General features: G+C 37.1%; 1 protein-coding gene across 24 annotated transcripts in view; it reads left to right on the forward strand.

Moving 5' to 3' along the window:
• ANKRD12 (ankyrin repeat domain 12) overlaps positions 1–21,150 on the forward strand; it is a 144,352-nt gene that overhangs the window by 80,138 nt on the left and 43,064 nt on the right. The window contains exons 1-2 of one of the 24 annotated variants that reach the window (XM_055238330.2): positions 12,609–12,818; positions 16,373–16,452. The exons of 22 other annotated variants lie outside the window; for them this stretch is intronic. In XM_055238330.2, coding sequence (XP_055094305.2) covers positions 16,389–16,452 — 64 coding nt within the window. In that variant the 5' untranslated portion in view covers positions 12,609–12,818; positions 16,373–16,388. Of the gene's footprint in view, positions 1–12,608; positions 12,819–16,372; positions 16,453–21,150 lie in introns of those variants that run through there. One more of the 24 variants, XM_055238335.2, reaches the window with a different exon arrangement.

Here is a 21,150-nt window from a genome sequence, read left to right on the forward strand (position 1 = left end):
AAGTATAGTAAACTCAGGATTGGGCATGGTGGCTCACGCCTGTAATCCCAGCACTTTGGGAGGCCAGCCTGGGCCAGATCACTTGAGGCCAGGAGTTCAAGACCAGCCTGGCCAACATGGTGAAACCCCATCTCTCTCTCTTTCTCTCTCTTTTTTTTTTTTTTTTTGAGGCAGAGTCTTGCTCTGTCGCCCTGGCTGGAGTGCAGTGGCGTGGTCTCAGCTCACTGCAAGCTCCGCCTCCTGGGTTCATGCCATTCTCCTGCCTCAGCCTCTCCTGAGTAGCTGGGACTACAGGCGCATGCCACCATGCCTGGCTAATATTGTTTTTTACCCCGTCTCTACGAAAAATACAAAAAAAAAAAAAAACAACAATAAAAAATGCTTTTGAAGACTAAGAATTTCAGTATTGACCTTAGACAAAGAATTGAAGTCAGGAAATAGTGCATGGCAAAAGATAATTTTGTGATAATGAAAGCATATGAACAAAGCAAAGATAAAGGTGTATTGCCTTCTTAATTGAATGTAGCTTTTGTTGTGGGAAAAAAAATAAGAAAAATGTACTGCCTTAAGCACTAGATAACACTGTCAAAATATATAAAGCAAAAGTTGTTAGAAATACAAGATAAAATTAACCAGAAACAGAATACTAGTTGGAAACTTTTAAGTTTTTTTCAGCACATGCAGTTTCTTATTAAGTAGAAAGTCTCAATTGTAGACATTGTATACATAACCATTAGTACTTATGTGATGAGACCAGAGTTGTTCTGTGTTCAGTAAAAGTTCATAGTTATCTTCATTAAACTAGGTAAGAATGAAAATAAGTGAACTTAAGAAATCAAGAAGAGGAAATAAAAGCAGATCCACAGAGAAAAGCAAAATAATAATGACTGGAAAACAGATTTTCTAAGTATTATATAAAGAAACAAATGTCCTAATATTTCTAGACGATATAGCAGAATGAAACCAGGAGTTGCTTTTCTGACAAGATTAACTAGAACATCTGGCAAATCTAATTAAGGAAAAGTGAGTGGAAATCCATAAACATCACTGATGAGTAAGAAAATGGATAGAACCACAAAAGTTATAAAAATTTTTTTCAGACTTTAACAGAATACTGTATATAGATCTTACCAAAAAAAATTTAAAAATGATAAACACAGAGCAGACAGAAACACAGACTGAAAGAGGGATATGAAAGGAGAAAGATTGGAAGACAGAAAGGGGTAGGTGCAGGCACACTCAGGTTGCCATACTGTTAAAACTGTCTAATGGTATAAAAGTAGAAACAGCTGCGGCTTTTTTTTTTTTAAGCCAGCAAAATCCTGATACTTTGAGAAGGGAAGACTATAACTAGAAAACCGCAGAACAGTCTTCAGTTTAACACAGTGATTAACATACAGAAGTGCTTGAATAAAAACTGCCCGATAAAATTGGTAAAGATTTTTTTAAAATAGTATTCGGATGTTGGTGAGCTTGGAGTGAAGCTGGCATCATACACTGTTGTTGAGAGTGCTTTCTTGAAAACAATTTGTTAATAAGTGTGAAAAATTCAAAAAGATATAACCAGAAGTGCTGACTATATATATGTATGTAAAGCTGTTAACATATTAGTGCTTATAGTACTGAAAATTTAGAATGACTCAAATGCCCCAAAATGGGCAGAGAAATAATTTTTAAAGTTTATGTATCTTGTGTAGCCATTGTGTTTGTAAATTTTTCTAATGATATGGTTAAGTATCTTCTATATACAGTATATACCAAAAGATAAGATAATCTACATTTTCCTCCAGTAAGAATTAAAAAATTAAAAAGTCTTGTGGGCTGGACGTGGTGGCATGTGCCTGCAATTCCAGCTATTCCAGGAGCTGAACCCAGGAGTTTGAGACTAGCCTGGGCATTAGAGCAAGCTCCTGCCTCCAAAAAAAAGAACACCTCTTCAGTAATTAAGAGAGACAACAGATGGAAATAAAGAATTTTAAAAAGACAAAAGGCTTGTGAACTATTTGAATAAATAAACAATATAGGGATAAAATAGTCATCTATTTAAAGTATTAATTTGTCCAGGAACAGTGACTTATGCCTGTAATCCCAGCACTTTTGGGAAGTCGAGGCGGACAGATCACTTGAGCCCAGGAGTTCGAGACCAGCCTGGGCAACATGGTGAAACCCCATCTCTACAAAAAATACAAAAATTAGCCAGGCATGGTGGCGTGCGTCTGTAGTACCAGCTACTTGGGAGGCTGAGGTTGGAGAATGGCCTGAGCCCAGGAGGCAGAGGTTGCAAGGAGCTGAGGTCGTGCCATTGCACTCCAGCCTGGGTGACAGAGCCAGACTATCTTTAAAAAAAAAAAAAGTATTCAAATTTATACATTTGAGATAACATACGTATTAATGTAGAAATATTAATTTTTCCCCCTACTCTGTCCTGAAATGATTTTGTAAAAACTGTTCACATATTTTGACATCAATGTTTTCATCATCACCAGAACCACCTTTTAGCCACTAATGATTTTCCATCTTAACTTCTCTGTCCACAAACTTAAGATGCTGAATACTTTTGAAATCCAAATATGATGCCATAGGAAAATTTATCCCAAATTACCCACTTACAATTTGTGCTTTTTATAACATAACCACTTACAGTACTTTTTAAAAAATCCCCATACATTATTATGAAAATATTCAAACATGTAGCAAAGCTCAAAGAATTGTATAATGAACATCCTGTACCCACTAACTACATTTAACAGTTGTTAACCTTTTGGTCTGTTTCCTTTATTACACTATCACATATCTATCCATCAATCCGTATTATTTTTTGATATGTTTTATAAGTTGAAGACATTCCTAAGTACTTAAGTATGCATTTCATTAACTAGAGTTTAAATTTTTTTGCAATATTCACGGTTGTGATATAATTCTTAAATATAATGTATATATGAGATATATGAGTTTTTGAAATGCCTCCACCTGTGTAATCTGACACCATCAAGATACAGAATATTTCCAAGGCCAGGCACAGTGGCTCACGCCTGTAATCCAAGGGCTTTGGGAGGCTGAGGTGGGTGGATCACCTGAGTTCAGGAGTTCAAGACTAGCCTGGGCAACATGATGAAACTCCATCTCTACTAAAAGTACAAAAAATTAGCTGGGTGTGGTGGTGCGTGCCTATAGTCCCAGCTACTCAGGAGGCTGAGGCAGGAGAATCACTTAAACCTGGGAGGCAGAAGTTGCAGTAAGCCAAGTTCGCACCATTACACTCCAGCCTGGGCAACAAGAGTGATGCTCTGTCTCAAAAAAAAAAAAAAAAAAAAATTTCCCATCACTCCTGAAAATTCCTTGATGCCCCTTTGTAGTCAGTTCCTGCCCCTTCCACTGATCATTTTATACCCATCATGATCAACATGATTAGACAATAATGACTAATGGCTGATAAACTTGGGGGGGTGGATTTTTACTGAGAAGCAGGATTTTTACATACCCTTTTCACATCAGAAAGGGTGGGTGGAGGAAAAACAAACCAGTGATTATATAGTAGAGAAGTCCAGCAGCACCTAGACTGTGTGAACTCTGTTTACATCATCAAAGGAAGGAGATACGGCCATATCTACCTCCAGATGTGATACCTAAAAGGGATATAACATCACTTTTTTAGTATTACAGCTGAGAATGCATCATCATGAGAAGTGCTCTTTTTTTAAAAAAAAGCCAGTTTTATGTCATGAAAGATTAAGAAATGGCAATTTTCATAAGAGACCAATAAAGGCAGTAGAAATATGCCAGATTATCCGCAGAGATGGTAATTAAAGGCAATACCTGCTCCTAGACTGGATCCTGTACTGGAGGGGAAAAATGATTATAAAGGACATTATTAGATCATTTAACAAGGAAATGGACAGTAGATTGGTGTCATATCAGTGTGAATTTATGAAGTTGATTACTGTGGTGACAGAAGAGAATATTCTTGTGTCTTAGGAAATACTAAAATATATATGGTTTAGGGCCATGATGCATTTAATTTACACTCATATACTTTAGAAAAAGATGTGTAATATATATACATATATATAGAAAGAAAACAAGTTATAAAGAGGTAAAACATTAACTGGATAAATCTGGGTTACAGATATATAGTGTTCAGTATTTTTTTATTTCTCTAACTTGTGTGAAATTATTTCTGAATAAAATTATATATATATATATATATATATGTATATACACACACACACACACACACACAAATAACTAAAAGGAATGACCAAAATAGCAGTTATCATTCCTGCCTCCCAGGTTATGATCTTAAAATGTTTTCTACAAAAGGAAAACCAAGATTTCGTAGAAGATGATTCCAGGTCTGGGGCAGGAAATATTTGAGCTTGGAATATCTTAAAATTCCAGATTTCAGGGAAGCTATCAAAGACTAATATAGGATCTTACCGGAAGGTGTTAGGAGACAATTTGGAGCAGTTTTGTATTGACCAAAGATGGGACAGTGTGAGCTTCAAGAACAGAATAAATTGCTGTGGTTTGAAACCCATCAAATATGTTGAAACCCATGAGTTTTTTATGATGATTTTCCCCTTTTATTGCTATATAATCATTTGCATATTTATGGGGTACATGTGAGTTTCTTACATGCAAAGAATGTGTAATGATCAAATGAGGGTAATTGAGGTATCCATCACCTTAAGTGTTATTTTTATGTGTTGGTATCATCTCAAGTCATCTCTTCTAGTTACTTTGAAATATACATAATACTGTTGCTAAGTATAATCACCTTAATCTGCTATCAAACATTAGAACTTATTTCATCTAACCCTATGTTTGTATCCACATCCACTGCTTCCCCACTCTCCCCCACCATTCTCCTCCCTTTCTCTGGTATCTGTCATTCTAGTCTCTATGTCCGTGAGATTAAGTTTCTTAGCTTCCACATATGAGTGAGAGAACATGCTGTCTTTGTCTTTCTGTGCCTGACTGACTTCACTAATTCCATCCATGTTGCCGCAAATGACATCCATGTAGCTGCAAATGACATGATTTCATTCCTTTGTATGGCTGAATAGTACTCTAGTGTATATATGCGCCACATTTTCTTTATCCATTCATCCGTTGATGGGCATTTAGGTTGATTCCATGTCTTTGCTGTCCGGAACAGAGCTGCAATAAACTTGTAGGTGCAGGTATCCCTTTGATGTACTGATTTCCTTTCTTTTAGATGGATACTTGGTAGTGGGATTGCTAGATTGTATTCCATTTTTAATTTTCTGAGAAATCTCCAAACTGTTTTCCATAGCAGTTGTACTAATTTACATTCCCACTAACAGTGTAAGAGAGGTTCCCTTTTCTCCACACCCTCACCAGTAACTGTTATTTTTTGTCTTCGTGATAATAGCCATTCTAACCGGGGTGAGATGGTATCTCATTGTGATTTTGATGCATTTCCCTGATGATTAGTGATGTCGAGAATTTTTTCATGTATTAGCCATTTGTATCTTTTTTGAGAAATGTCTTCAAGTCCTTTGCCCATTTTTTAATGGGATTATTTGGAGTTTTCTTTACTGTTGAGATACTTGAATTTCTTGTATATTCTGGATATTAGTCCTTTGTCAGATGAGTAATTTGCAAATATTTTCTGTCATTCAAGGGTTGTCTCTTCACCCTCTTGATTCTTTTTGCTATGGAGGAGCTTTATAGTTTGATAGCCCCATTTGTCTACTTTTGTTTTTGTTTTTGTTTCCTGTACATTTGAGGTCTTAGCTCTAAAATCTTTGCCTAGACCAATGTCCTAAAGAGTTTTCCATGTGCTTTCTTTTACTAGTTTTATAATTTTGAGTCTCACATTGAAGTCTTTAATTCATTTTGAGTTGACTTTCATATGTGGTGAGAAATAGGGATCCAGTTTCATTCTTCTGCATATGGTTATCCAGTCTTCCCAGCACCATTTATTGAAGAGGGTATGCTTCCCTCAATGTATGTTGTTGGTGGCTTTATCAAAGATCATTTGGCTGTATATATGCAGATTTATTTCTGGGTTCTCTATTCTGTTTCATTGGTCTCTATGTCTATTTTTATACCAATACTGTGCTCTCTCAGTCCCTGTAATGTATTTTGAAGTGATTCCTCCAGCTTTGTTCTATTTGCTCAGGATTGCTTTGGCTATTCAGGCTCTTTTTTGTTTCCATACATGTTTATGGATTGTTTTTTCTATTTCTGTGAAAAATGACGTTGATATTTTGATAGGGATTACATTGAGTCTGTAGACTGCTTTGGGCAGCCTGGTCACTGTAATGACGTTAATTCTTCTGATCCATGAGCATGGGAGGTTTTTCCATTTGTTTGTGTCTGCTTCAGTTTCTTTCATCAGCGTTTTGTAGTTTTCCTTGTAGAGATCTTTCACCTCCTTGATTAAAGTTATTCCTAGTTGTTTTTTTTTTTTTTTGATAGCTATTGTAAATGAGATTGCCTTCTTGATTTCTTTTTCAGCTGTTTCATTATTGGTGTATAAAAATGCTACTCATTTTTGTATTTTGACTTTGTATCCTGCAACGTTACTGAATTTGATTATCAGTTGCTAGTCAAATGTGTTTTCTGCTTATGTTGAAATTATTATATGGTTTTTGTCCTTCATTCTGTTTATGTGATGTATGACGTTTATTGACTTGCATATTTTGAACCATCCTTGCATCCCTGGTGTAAATTCCATTTGATCATGTTGTATTATCTTTTTGATGTGCCATTGGATTTAGTTTGCTAATATTTTGTTGAGGATTTTTACATCTGTTCATCAGGGATGTTGGCCTGTAGTTTTCTTTTTTTGTTGTGTCCTTGTCTGGTTTTGGAATCAGGGTGATGCTGGCTTTGTAGAATGAGTTAGGGAGAATCCCCTCCTCTTCAATTTTTTGGAATAGTTGCAGGAGGATTGGTGTTAGTTCTTCTTTGTACTAATTTGTAATTCTTTGTACTTCTTTGTGTTAATACTTTGGTAGAATTCTGCAGTGAGTCCATCTGGTCCCCAGCTTTTCTTTGTTAGGAGACTTTTTATTACTGAATTGGTCTATTCAGATTTTCTATTACTTTCTGGTTTGATTTTGGCAGGTTGTATATTTCCAGGGCTGTATCCGTTTCCTCTAGGTTTTTCAGTTCGTTGCATATAGTTCATAATAGTCTCTGGTGATTTTCGGTATTTCTGTGATATCAGTTGTAATGTCCCCTTTTTTATTTCTGATTTTGTTTGGATCTCCTCTCTTCTTGGTTAGTCTAGTTAGCAGTTTATCTTTTCAGAGAACTGATTTTTCATTCCATAGATCCTTTGCATTTTTTTTAAGTCTCTGTATTTTGTTTAGTTCTGCTGTGATCTTTATTATTTCTTCTGCTAGCATGAGGTTTAGTTTGTTTTTGCTTTTTTTAGTACCTTGAGGTGTGTATCACTATAGTGTTTATTTAAAATATTTATTTGTGTTTATTGCTATAAACCTCTTTTTTAGCATTGCTTTTGCTGTGTCGCCAGGTTTTGGTATATTGTGTTTCTACTTTCTTCTTCTTTTTTTTTTTCTTCTTCGAGACAAGAGTCTAGCTCTGTTGCCCAGGCTTGAGTGCACTGGCATGATCTCGGCTCATTGCAACCTTTGCCTCCCAGGCTCAAGAGATTCTCCTGCCTCAGCCTCCCGAGCAGCTAGGACTACAGATGCATGCCACCACACCTGGATAACTTTTGTATTTTTTTTTTTTTTTTTTTAAGTAGAGGTGGGGTTTCACCATGTTGGCCAGACTGGTCTTGAACTCCTGACCTCAAGTGATCTGCCCGCTTCGGCTTCCCAAAGTGCTAGGATTACAGGTGTGAGCCACCATGCCCAGCCTCCACTTCCATTTGTTTCAAGAATTTTTTTTATTTCCATCTAATTTCTTCATTGATCTAGTGGTCGTTCATGAGCATATTGTTTAATTTTTGTGTATTTGTATAGTGTTCAAAGTTTGTCTTGGTATTGATTTCTAGTTTTATTCCATTGTGGAATACAGTGATTTCAAGTTTTAAAAATTTGTTGAGACTAGTTTTGTGGCCTAACATGGTCATGTTCCACGTGCTGATGAGAAGAATGTGTATTCTGCAGTTGTTGGATAAAATGTTCTGAAAGTGTCTGTTAGGTCCTTTGGTCTGAAGTCCAGTATAAGTCCAGTGTTTCTTTATTTTCTATCTAGATGATCTGTCTAATGCTGACTGTGGTGTGTTGAAGTCCCCCATTACTATTGTGTTGGAGTCTTTCTTTGTATCTAGGAGTATTTGCTTTGTAAATCTGGGTACTGCAGTGTTGGGTTCATATATTATTTTGAACTGTTATATTCTCTTGCTGTAATGATCTCTTTATCATTATATGGTTACCTTCTTTGTCTTTTTTTAAACTTTTTTTGACTTAAAGATATTTTATCCGGGCCGGGCACGGTGGCTCAAGCCTGTAATCCCAGCACTTTGGGAGACTGAGGTGGGTGGATCACGAGGTCAGGAGATCAAAACCATCCTTGCTAACACGGTGAAACCCTGTCTCTACTAAAAATACAAAAAATTAGCCGGGCGTGGCGGCGGGCTCCTGTAGTCCCAGCTACTTGGGAGGCTGAGGCAGGAGGATAGCATGAACCTGGGAAGCGGAGGTTGCAGGGGGCTGAGATCGTGCCACTGCACTCCAACCTGGGCAACAGATTGCAAGACTCTGTCTCAAAAAAAAAAAAAGATATTTTATCCGATATAATTATAGCTACTCTTGCTTGCTTTTGGTTTCCATTTGTGTGGAATATCTTTTTCCATCCCCTTATTTTCAATCTATATGTGTCCTCACAGGTAAGATACATTTCTTATAGGCAACATATAGTTGGATCATTTTTTTTTTTTTTTACCCATTCAGCCAGTCTGTATCTATTAAGTGGAGAATTTAACCCATTTACATTCAATTTTATTGATATGTGAAGATTTGTTTCTGTTGTATTGTTGTTTTCAGGTTTTTTTGTATATTATTCTTTGTTCCGTTTTGTCTTGGTTGTCCTTGTTGCGTGCTGATTTTCTGTGGTACTACCATTTGATTATTTTCTCTTCCTCATTTGTGTATTTGCTTTACCAGTAAGTTTTATATTTTCAGGTGTTTTCATGGTAGTAACTGTTGTTCTTTCACTGCCAAGTTTAGGACTCCCTTGAGCATTTCTGGTAAGGCAGGTCTAGTGGTGATGAATTCTCAGTATTTGCTTGTCTAGGAGAGATTCTATTTCTCCTTCGTCTATGAAGGATAATTTTGTTGGATGTAGTATCTTTGGGTGACATTTTCTTTCTCTCAGCACTTATTTTCCTATTATATCCTGGCCTATAAGGTTTCTGCTGAGAAGTCTGCTGTTAGTCTGATGGTGTTGAGGGGAGGCCTCTCTGTAGGTGACTGGATACTTTTCTCTTAGTGTTTTAGAATTTTCTCCCTGTTATTGACTTCAGACAGTTGGACTGTAATGTGCTGTGGAAACCTTTTTGCATTGGGGATCACTGGGCCTCCTGCATCTGGATGTCTGAATCTCTTGCTAGACTTGGGAAGTTTTCATCTGCTATTTTGATAAATAGGTTTTTCATCCCTTTTGTTCTCATCTCACCTTTGGGGATACCAGTAATTCATGTATTTGGTTGCTTATAGTATCCCATATATCACAAAGACTTTGTTCATTCTTTTTTTTTTCTTTATTTTTGTCTGGGTAGTTTTATAGACCTGATTTTGTTGTTATTGTTGTTGTTGTTTGAGACAGAATCTGGCTCTGTTGCCCAGGTTGGGGTGCAGTGGTGTGATCTCGGTTCACTGCAACCTCTGCCGCCCAGGTCCAGGCAATTCTTGTGCCTCAGCCTCCTGAGTAGCTGGGATTACTGTTGTGCACCACCACGCCTGGATAATTTCTTGCGTTTTTTAAAGAGATGGGGGTTTCACCATGTTGGCCAGGCTGGTCTTGAACTTCTGGCCTCAGGTGATCCATCCACCTCGGCCTCCCAAAGTGCTGGGAATACAGATGTGAGCCACTGTGCCTGGCCAAGACCTGTTTTAAAGTTCTGAGATTGTTTCTTCTGCTTGGTCTAGTCTGTTGTTGAAGTTTTTTAGTGTATTTTGTATTTCATTCAAGGAGTTCTTCAGTTCCAGAATTTTTGTTTGGTTCTTTTTTATGATATCTTTCTGGTAAATTTCTCATTCCTATCTTGAATGGTTTTTCTGATTTCTTTGTATTGTCTTTGGAATTATCTTATATCTCACTGAGATTCCTTAGTATCATAGTTTTGAATTTTTTGCCTCAAGATTCTTGAATTTCTTTCTGATTGGGATCTGTTGCTTGGGAATTACTGTGGGGTGTCATATTTCCTTCTTTTTTCATGTTTCCTTTTGTCCTACGTTCATACCTATGTATCTGGTGTAATAGTCACTTCTTCCAGCTTTTTGAATTTGCTTTCATAAGGGAGAGCTTCTTCCCAAAGATTATATCAATGGTGTTTAGTTGGATAGGGCCCTTTGGCTTTGATTCTGGGTGCGCATGATAGTGTAGTGTAATCTGTATGATTTCTTTGGCTATAAACAATGTCATTGGTATCTGTGATTTCCTTGGTTGTTTAGGGTGCAGTTAGTGGAGTTTATGGTGAAGTTTTGCTAGGGATAGACATGTCAGGTGGGCCAGTCTTTGGCCCCAGTGGTGGCAGTGGTGGGCTGAACATGCCTTATTCTGAGTCCCAGCCCATCATATTCTGGCACTGGTGTTAGCAGGACCAGGTGGGTCAATTCTTAGATGTCCAGGTAGCTTACTTAGATGCCAGTAATGGCACAGTGGGCCGGGCAGGTGAGCAGGTCCTCAGGTCCCAGCGTGGTATGGGCAGTGCCAGTGGTCGGATGATCCCCTGGATTCTAAGTAGTGAATGCTGGTGTTGGCAGTGGCTGTGGTGCAGGGTTACCACACAGCCCCAGACACAACTCTCAGGCTTTCTCACTCTCTTCAGCAGAGCTGCACAGAATGGAGAAGGAATCCACCCTTTGTACACAAGCCCCAGCACAAAGGCCATGCCACCAGTAGGGGCACAGTCACCACTCACAGGCCTAGACAGGCAGCTCTCTGTTTCGCTCACCCCCACCTCCACTGGTAGCAGCAGCAGCAGCAGCTGTGCCTGTAATGGTGTTTGGAGCGGGAGAAAGGATCCCACTCTACATGTGAGCCCAGGCACAGAAGCTGCTCCACCAGTGGGGGGCGGTGGCGGGGGGGGGGTCTCACTCTCACAAGGCTGAGCACACAGTTTGTGCTGCTGCTGGTGGTGGGGTCACTTTTCACAGCTGTATGCAGGGAGCTCTGGGCTCTAGAAAGCTGGTGCTTTAGTTTCCTTTGTCCCACAGGCTTCGTTTTTGGTACAGTGCACCATTATTTCCCTGGAGAATACTCTCTTGAGTTAGAGTACCAGAAACCCCATAGCACCTTTGGGTCCAGCCAACACTGTGCCACTATAGCCCTCTGGGTGGAGACTGGGGGAATGTCAGTGGAAGCTCCTGGGATGTGGAGATATGGGGGCTATGGTTCCCAGGGCAGGATGAAGTTCCATGACAGCTGGGCTCTTGCGGTGGTGCCCAGCTCCAGCTGCTTAGGTACCAGAGGCGGGAAGAGGGGGTAGTGACCCAGTGCAAGTTCCTTGTCTGGTGCAATGCTTGTACAGGGTCTCCAAATCACTGCCCACACTAGTTTCAGGGTTGGTGTGGGTAGAGGAGCTCTCCTGTGGTTCAGATTGCAGCAGTTTGTGATGGGGTTGTGGACTACTAAAGTTCTCACCTACTCTTTCCCCTGCCCCAATATTGAGCCCCTCATGGCTGCCAGCAGATCTCAGACAAGTAGGCTGCTTGGTTCCTTCCCCTTCTCTGCCTCAAGTGTTTCCTGTGACTTCTCTGTTGGACTTTAATGTTCTCTTCCTAGATACCCTATTCAAGGTATGATTACCTATTTGCAATTTTGGCTCACTCTGGAGAGGGTGGGTGTCTGATATCTCTAGTCTGCCATCTTGCTTAATTCTTTATGATAAGTTAAAAAATTAATTCATCATCATAAGAGGATGATAGAGAGCCAGTTTGTCATCTTAAAAAATAAGCCAATAGCTAGGCATAATGATGCATACCTGAAGTCTTAGTTACTTAGGAGGCTGAGGTGGGAAGATCCCTTGAGGCCAGCCTGGGCAACATAGAAAGATCATGCCTGTTAACAAAAACAAAAATGGAATAGGAAGAGAAAAAAATCATTTATCTTGCCTTAGTTATATGAACTCTGTCACTGGATAATTTCATCATAGGTAAGAAGTATCTTTATAATATTAATTGAGCTAAAAAGAAAAAAGTTAAAATATGACTAGTTTGCCATAGTTAATATATCTCTAAGCATTGAATATCAACAGTTGCTAACACTAAATAAAGAGAAAAAGAATATACTATATTCTTGCACACCTGATGAAAGAATATACTGTACTCCTGCTATGGCCTTATCAAAGGGATCAAACCTTAGTCTCTTCATCCTCAGGATCCAGCTACCAATTTGCAGGAAATGCCAAGCTCAGCGGAGCAAGTTGAACTATACCAAGAGTATGCAATCAGCAAATTCCAGATTGTGAGAAAGCCAAACAGCCTTGGTTCTTTAACAGATATTTTCTGTGGAAAAGAAACAGAAGAAGACCATGTAGAAAAAATAAAAATGATTTAAAAGGCACATCAGACTTTTAATGGGCAAGACTGAGAAATATGTGTTTAATAGTTGATTTATTCTTCTCTGGGAAAATCTTATAGAAAACTCAGGTAAGATAAATGGCGTATATAATATCTAGATATTGAGGGACTTTTTTTTTTTTTTTTTAGTACTAAGAAATTTTTAAGATTATATGTTAAGGGAAAAGCCTTATATGTTTTCCATGCTTTTGAGAAGGGACCAGCAATAGTGATAGTTCTTTTGTTTAACTTAGGAAACAATCACAGCTTCCACTAAACGATCACCCATCCAAAAGTGGAACTAACTTAGGAAGAGGAGACTGGGAAAGTGGGGAATGAAGAAGAAAAATATAACAATGGTAAAGGATTGACATCAATATTTGAAGGAAATAATGAATGGAGCTAAAACTATAGAAAAAATTGTGAAGGTGGCAACTTTGCTTTTAGTATCTATTTTCACCTCTTCACTATCCAGTAAAAATAAGCGAGCTTACCAACCCTCCACGATTGTCTAGAAAAGTGAGAGAATGATAAATTTAAACAAACAGAATGTTAACCCACCTAAGTGAAACTATTAGAGGAAACAGCTTCAACAACAACAAAAATAGGCACTTAAGAAAATTCAAGTACAGCATAAAAATCCTTTTCTGAGCTTAAAACTCAGTTGATGAAGTGGGGGATGGTCACTGTGGAGAACTTAAATTATTCAACTGGAGACTTCAGTTATTAGACTGGAAAAATAAAGTAAGATAAATCTTCAAAACATAGAGCAAAAATACAAAGAGAATCATGAAAGAAAAGGTAAAAGACTTAAGGAATAGATCCAGGAGACATAACAGAGCTAACAAGTGAATAATAGTTATTTATAGGAATTTAAAAAGGAGAAAAACAGATGGAAGATAGATAATATTTATGCAAATAATAGAAGAAAATTTTTCTGAGCCGAAAAAGCCTGTCAGTTTTGAAGTTCACTGAGCTTCAGATTGATTTGATGAAAACACATACATACCCCTTGACATACATTGGCCAAATTCTTTAGCTGTGAAGTGACAAGTTATGGGCAAAGAAATACTGTCAGGTTGGCACTGGACTTCAGATTTGCAATAGTGGAAGATAGACTACTGAGAGAAAAGAACTGCAACATAAGAATCCTGTACCTGGCTGAGATACTACTCACCTGTCAGGGTAAAAGGATGCAAACATTTAAAGATTTTAAAAGCATATACATACATATATTTTCTTACACATTTTAAGAAAAAGTGGGAGAATAAACCAACAACTTATAAAGTAGTTACCTAATAAGGAAAGAGTTAAAAAGGGAGGTTATGCAAATTTTACCATCTTTTTGAAAAACAGTCTGGCAACAGCTAACAAAACTCAAGAGTCCTAGAGATACATACTTGAAATATCTATCAATGAAATGATAGGATATGAACAAGACCTTCAAAATGATACAGGGATGGGGCGAATGGAGGTGTGAATTGGTCAAAGATTGATGGTCACTGGAGCTGAGACAAATTGTCTCTATAACATTCTGTCCACTTTTGTGTAAGTACAAAATTTACCATCACAAAAATGCTCTTAAAAATACTCATGCTTCATGATCTAGCAGTCGAACTTGTGGGAGTATCCTATGTTGAATGTAACATTCTTTTTAGGGGCAAAAAAGCCATCACTAGGGGATTGGTTGATTAAATCAATGTATAGCCTCACCATGAACTATTGCACCGCCATGAAAAAACATGTCAGTGCCATGCTTGGAGTTGTAGGGTTACTTGAAGACATTTTTATAAGGTATTGTTGAGTTCAAAAAATCAAGAATAGTTATATCTCATTTTTGTAAAATGAAGTGTTTTTAAAATCTGTATGTTTATGTATGTACATGTTCATGTAAAATTTTATTAGCATGGAGCAAAATTTGGAAGGATGTATACCGGACCATTAAGGAGACGTGTCTTAGGTAGCTAGTGGCAGAGGAGATGATTTGGATGGATGGAAAGGTCAAAGTACAGTTGGACACAGTCACTGATAATTTTTTTACACACATATTTACAAGACTCAACAAAATCTTCTCCTGCCCTGCATCCCTGTTTATTTAATCATTTATGCCCTTCCCTTTACAACTAAGCCTCTTAAGGTATATTTAGACTGACTCTCCTACATGGAACCTAGTTTTGCTAAGATTGCACATGCTGTCACTGCCAGATCCCTCAGTGGTATTTCAGTCCTTATCCTCCATAGAATTTGACATTGTTGACCATATTCTTCCTAAAATTCTCTTGCCTTGGTTCCTGGGACAAAGTTCTCCTTGGCTTTCGTCCAGCTCCCCAGACTATTCCTTCTCAGTTTCCTCCTAGATTCTTGTCTTCGTAGCTTTCTCATTTCCTTTCCATAAACACCCCTGTGTTGGTTTTCCCAAGATTTTTACTTTCTGGACCCTCTTCTCATGCTGCATACTCTCTCAAATAAATTTCACCCACACTTAGAATTTTTACTATCATTTATATAATGATTTTAAAATACATCTATCTCAGACATTTCTCTTAAGCTTCAAACTTACATATTTGGCTGCTCTCTGAATATTTCCACCTGGATTTCCTCAGCAAAATCGTAAAAATCAGCATACCCCCACCATTACCCTCCTCTTCGTGTTCTGTCTTAATTAGTGTAACATCATTCATCTGCACATATAAGTCATACACTCGAGAGTCATCTAAACTCCTCTTTTTCCTTTTCCTTCTTTGAATTATTCAACAGCTATTTTTGAGCACTCATTATAGATTAGGCATTGCTTAGGTACTGAGGATACAGCTGATTAAGAAAATGGAGAAAACATAAAACATAATTGACTCCTGTCAATTTCAGCTTTCAAAATATTTTTAAGTCCATCTTCCAGCTAAAAGCTGAGAGTTCTTTGAACATTTTCATCCAGTCTAAACTGGAATAAAGATTATAATAGCTGAAATTGCATTAACTTCCATGAGAAAGTAAGAGAGTAATATTTTAAGGCTGGGTGCAGTGGCTCACGCCTGTAATCCCAGCACTTTGGGAGGCCGAGACGGGTGAATCACTTGAGTCCAGGAGTTCAAGACCATCCCAGGCAACATGGTGAAACCCCATCTTTACAGAAAATACAAAAATTAGCAGGGCATGGTGGCACACACCAGGAGTCCCAGCTATTCGGGATGGGGCTGAGGTAGGAGGTTCACTTGAGCTTGGGAGGTCGAGGCTGCCATGAGCTGTGTTTGCGCCACTGTACTCCAACCTGGACAACAGAGTGAGACCCTGTCTCAAAGGAAAGAAAATAAGATTTTAAAGGTAAAAAATGTTTATATGGTATGTTAACTGTTATGTTATTCTAAATATTACATATTTGGCTGCCCTCTGGATATTAAGAAATCTCAAAAATCGCTACTAATTTTTTTAATTGCTGTTGCTTCTGAAAATTGTAGCTATGAAAAGCAGCTTTGTTATAAACTTGCTTTTAGAAAGAAGTGCTGCAACAAATTTTCCCACGGAGGAAGGGAGATATTTTATTTGAACTTACATGTTTGATTAGTGCAGAACACACCTTCTAGAACCCTTTTGATTTTCACTGATCTTGATGGTTTCATGTGTTCATCAGCTATGTATTGATTTTTCAGAATATTTATTTTCCACATGGTGAATGTGCCTGAATTATTGCTTGGTCAAAGTCCCTCAAGGAATGATACAAAAATCATCAGTAAGTATCATATAAAGATTTTGGAGTTGCTGAAAAAGACTGATGAAAATACCCAAAATTTATTACTTAATTAACATGAGGTCCTTGTTAGATTTAACTGTACCAAACTTCATCCAGTCTAAATTCAGAACATACTAATATATAATCATATAACTGCCCATAGATGTTTGTATATATGAAGCCGGATAGTATTATCTAATAATATAGCACATCATCTATGTGACAGATACACTTTAAGTGTTGAAAGTTAAAGAATAACCAAGATTATTAATTTCAGAACTTAATAAATTTGGAGTAACTAAGAGGGTATCATGTATGTAGCATTCTAAATGTGGTTTATTCCATTAGTCATTGTGCTTTATGCCAGTGCTACTCAGAGTAGCCTTTCCATTAACTTTGTTACCAGCCCTCAAGATAAGGAGCTTGTGCCAGAATGTCTGTCAGTGCATTGCTTCCTTAATCAGAAAGGAAAAAATACTATGGAAAAAAATGTCCACTAAAATAAGTAGTGTGCTTTGTGATGTAATTGATTTGCATGTTTGGTACCAGCTCCTTATTTTTTGATGGTTTAGTAATAAACAATTTGCAGGTTGTCCTGTCTTTATGGACCACACTTTGAGTAGCAGTTTTATGTCATGTGTATCAGACGATATTGTTTCAGGAATACATGTCCTGGTTAATACAGCTTATTTGTGTATAAATGTTTGGCACTTTTAGATTTGCATAATTCTTTAGTCTTTTTTCCCCTAACTTCTGCCTTTTTCCCTTAGTCTAAGTCCATGTTAGAAATTCTGTATAGAAATTCTGTCCAGCAATAGTGTTTGCTACAAATGATTGCTTCTTGCTACGGTGCGAGAACTCAGTCATATTCAGAAAACCAGATCTTGCTCATAAACCATAATCATGGAAATGGAGAAGTGGGTAACTTGTCACATAACACCCCTCCCGCATACTTACTGACACTCATTAATTGCCAAAGTAGAGGTTTTGTTAACAACTTTGCCAGACACTGGTTTTATTACTTAGAGTGTCTAATGAACAAAGTTTAAAATGCCAGTCGTTGTCAAAAGAGCTATTCACCATTTTCTACCTTACCTTGTCAGTAAACTGGCTTTATTAAGTGGCTCCTATAAACGCTCCTCACTTGCATACTTCAACTTAATCAAGAAAAATGCTCCATTAATAAATAGACAAGCTACTATTAGAGCTTACTGAAGACAGATTAGGAGACTTGAAATTACAGTAATATGTTGTTACCCACTGGTTTACTGAGTGTGTTTCTGTGTCATAAAATAAAATGACCAAGACTTTGAAGCCTACTTTTCTCAGTGTTATAACAGTAAATTGTACTATTATAAATATATTGTCATAATTTGTACAACTTATTTCCTCAGTTTTATATTTCAGGAACTATGAAAATACAACTGTTGGTACATACTTACAATGGAGTTCTAATAGTTAATAAATCAAGAGATCCAAAAAAAATTATTTAGGTCAAAATGTACCAGAATTTTTTATCAAATGGATTATGTGATGTTAACAGTTCACCATAAGTAGGGAGAAGCGTTAGCTTAGGAAATTTTAAAGTAAATTTTTTTAACCTAGAAGCATAAAGACTACAAGAAGAGGTTACATCGGGTGTTTTTAGTATGTCCAAATATATATATCAACAAATTTGATCATCGGGAATCTAGACTTGATAGAGCATTTTATAGAGTAGTTTGCATATGAGTATACCTATAATAAAAGATTTTTCATTTAACATGTAGTTAAAATGTAAATAGTATTTTATTTTTGTCCTTTCTAAATGACGTCTTAGTAGCTTCCAGTGTATTTATTAGATAATAGTTCAAGCCTCATACAAAAAAATTGCAATCCATTTGTAAATCAAGAACCTTGTTTTATTTAACCAGGACTGTTAGCTACCTCCTTGATTAAGCCTATTTCTGAGGTTGTTGAATAGCAGCAAGCATCATGTTTGGTGTTCAGCACCTTTGTCACGTATCCCTGTGATGTGAGTGCTTAGAAAAATTAAATAGGCACTTAGGTATCTATTATGTGCAGAGGGCTGAGCATACAGCATGATAGGCATGAGGTATTCTTCAGTGAACACTTCAAGTGTTTTGCATGCTTTAGTTTTCCTCCTCTGCTTTGTAACGTATGTGGTGTGCTTTACCCACAGATTTCTGAATCTTAGTTTTTTAAACTTTTTAAATGTATATATCACCAACTTGCTTCTACCTCTGTCTTAAGCAAACAGAACACATACAGATATAAATTAATTATATCAGCCTAGCTCCAAAGCCTAAGAGTTTTAAATTCCAGGTAGATTTTTTTTTTCAAAAGAAAAATATATGTCAATGTTACCTAGAGGAAAAAAGGAAAGAAATTGCAAATACCTAAATTAACATACACTGTAAGAAATCACTTTTAGCAGTGTCTGTAAGTCAAAATATCTTTGTCTTGCACATATGTATATACACACACATACACACACATATCAGAAAAATAAATGGCAAATTGTGCTTGCAGCTGCAGGGTTTCTGGATGGCTGCAAATTAATGTAGGTCTTTAAACTTTAGGGTACATAAGACTATTAAGTATCTTTCTTTGAAGTTCATATAAATATAGTAGACAAATTTCAAATGTATTTGCCCAAAAAATGTAGTTATTTATTGCAAATACCAAAGCTAATAGGTTTTTTTATTTAGAATATTAACTTGATGTGTTTTCCTTAGAAGCTGAATTTCTACCAGTGCCTAGCAACTTAAAGTGAGTCTGTCACATAATTATAGTAGTGAGATTGCTGAATATATGACTAAAACTCTCCATAAAGGGTACATTTGGGCAGAACACCAAAAAATGACCTTTGGCTTAAAAATATTATATATGCATACAAAACAAATGAGTTCAGCTTTAGCTATCTCATCCTGTCTGCAGAAAAATGTTTTATCTAGCCGTAGGTTAAAAGGACCTCCATGTAATGTATATATTTATGATGGAATAGCCGAGACTGGGTAATTTTGTCAGTTTTCTTTAGCGACATCAAAATTTTTGTAGTGATACAAGTCTTATTTTCAGACGAAAAATCCTTGAGTATTTATAGAATCAAATTATATTTTACTGACAATTTAGTAGAAAGGCGTTGTATGATTGAGGGGAGTACATAGAGTGCTGTGGTACTTGATTTTATTTTGTATGTAGATTTTGCTTTTAGACTTAGATATTTTCAGCTATTGATTATATTCTCTTCCTTCCCCATCTCACAAAGTCTTAACTGTAATTCTCTTACCAATATGTAATACTATAGTAATACAATGAAAATAAGTTCTTATCTGGCATACTTATCTCTGAACAGATGTGTATGACTACTTTTCTTTTGTAAAGTAGAATTAAAATTCATAACCTTTACTTTAGAAAATTGAGATGTAGAAATGGAAATTTAGAAGAGACTATGTAAAATTACCTCATATTTTATTTTCCTGTCTCTAAGCTACCTGGCTCAATCAGTTTGGGGATGTGAAAGCTGTAAAGACTTGTTTCCCAAAGTGCAAGTGCATTTTTCTGTTACTTGTTCAGGCAACATAAATAACAGTTACATGTACATAATTCTTGAATACATTAGTTTTAGTTAGTGAGCTGTTTGTGTAACAAAGGAACCACTCAATAGGAGACATAGAGTCCTGCTGCAGATGTGAAATGTTCCTCCCAATGATGTCCCAGAGAATCTCTGAAATTCAGAGTCAGCTGGTTCAGGGAACCAGACTCAGCTGAGATCACTGCTGACAGGACTCTCACTCAGAGGAGACTCCACAAAATTGCTGAAAAATGAGTTTTTCCCTGTATCAATATGAAAAGAAATCCAGAGATTTGAGGAAAATCAAGTGAATGACAGATAAGAAGGGACAGAATGAACAAACAGAACCGTTGATCCTCGAACATAAATAATGTAGGAAGCAGAAAGGTTAAGTTCCTAGTATCCTCGGAGGTTACAGAGGGCAGTGGATCCACCAACCATAACAAAAAGCTGTAGTGAAAAAGGGTAATCAGAGACCAAGAAAGTCCTTGGAATTCAAGATAATATATGATTACTAAAGTAAATATTCTATCAAGGACTAAAGAATAGACTAGACATTGCTGAAGATCTAATTTGATGACATATGAAGCATGTAGAAAACAAAGATGTTGGAAATATGAGGAAAATGGTTTTTAAAAAATAGACAAAACATACATTATTTATCTTACAAAATGAAAATGTTAGGAAGATAGTTTTCTAAATTGAACAAAGTGTCTTGAGATGGGTTCATTGGCACACGCCTTTAATACCAGCACTTTGGGGAGGCTGAGGAGGGTGGACCTCCTGAGGTCAGGAGTTCAAGACCAGCCTGACAAACATGGTGAAACCGGTTTCTGTCTCTACTAATAAATACGAAGAAAAATTGGCCAGGCTCCTATAATCTCAGCTACTTGGGAGGCTGAGGCAGGAGAATCACTTGAACCTGGGAGGCGGAGGTTACGGTGAGCCGAGGTCGCACCACTGCACTCCAGCCTGGACAGCAAGAGCGAAATTCCGTCTCAAAAGAATGAATGAAAGTGTCTCTTAACTGAAGAAAGACTTACTTTTAGATCAAAGGGAATTATTTTAAACCTAGAATGCTGTCATCAGCCAACCATCAATCAGGTAAAAAGGCTAAAAAC

This window comes from Symphalangus syndactylus, chromosome 1 (genome assembly GCF_028878055.3).
Source record: "Symphalangus syndactylus isolate Jambi chromosome 1, NHGRI_mSymSyn1-v2.1_pri, whole genome shotgun sequence".
Lineage (NCBI taxonomy): Eukaryota > Metazoa > Chordata > Mammalia > Primates > Hylobatidae > Symphalangus > Symphalangus syndactylus.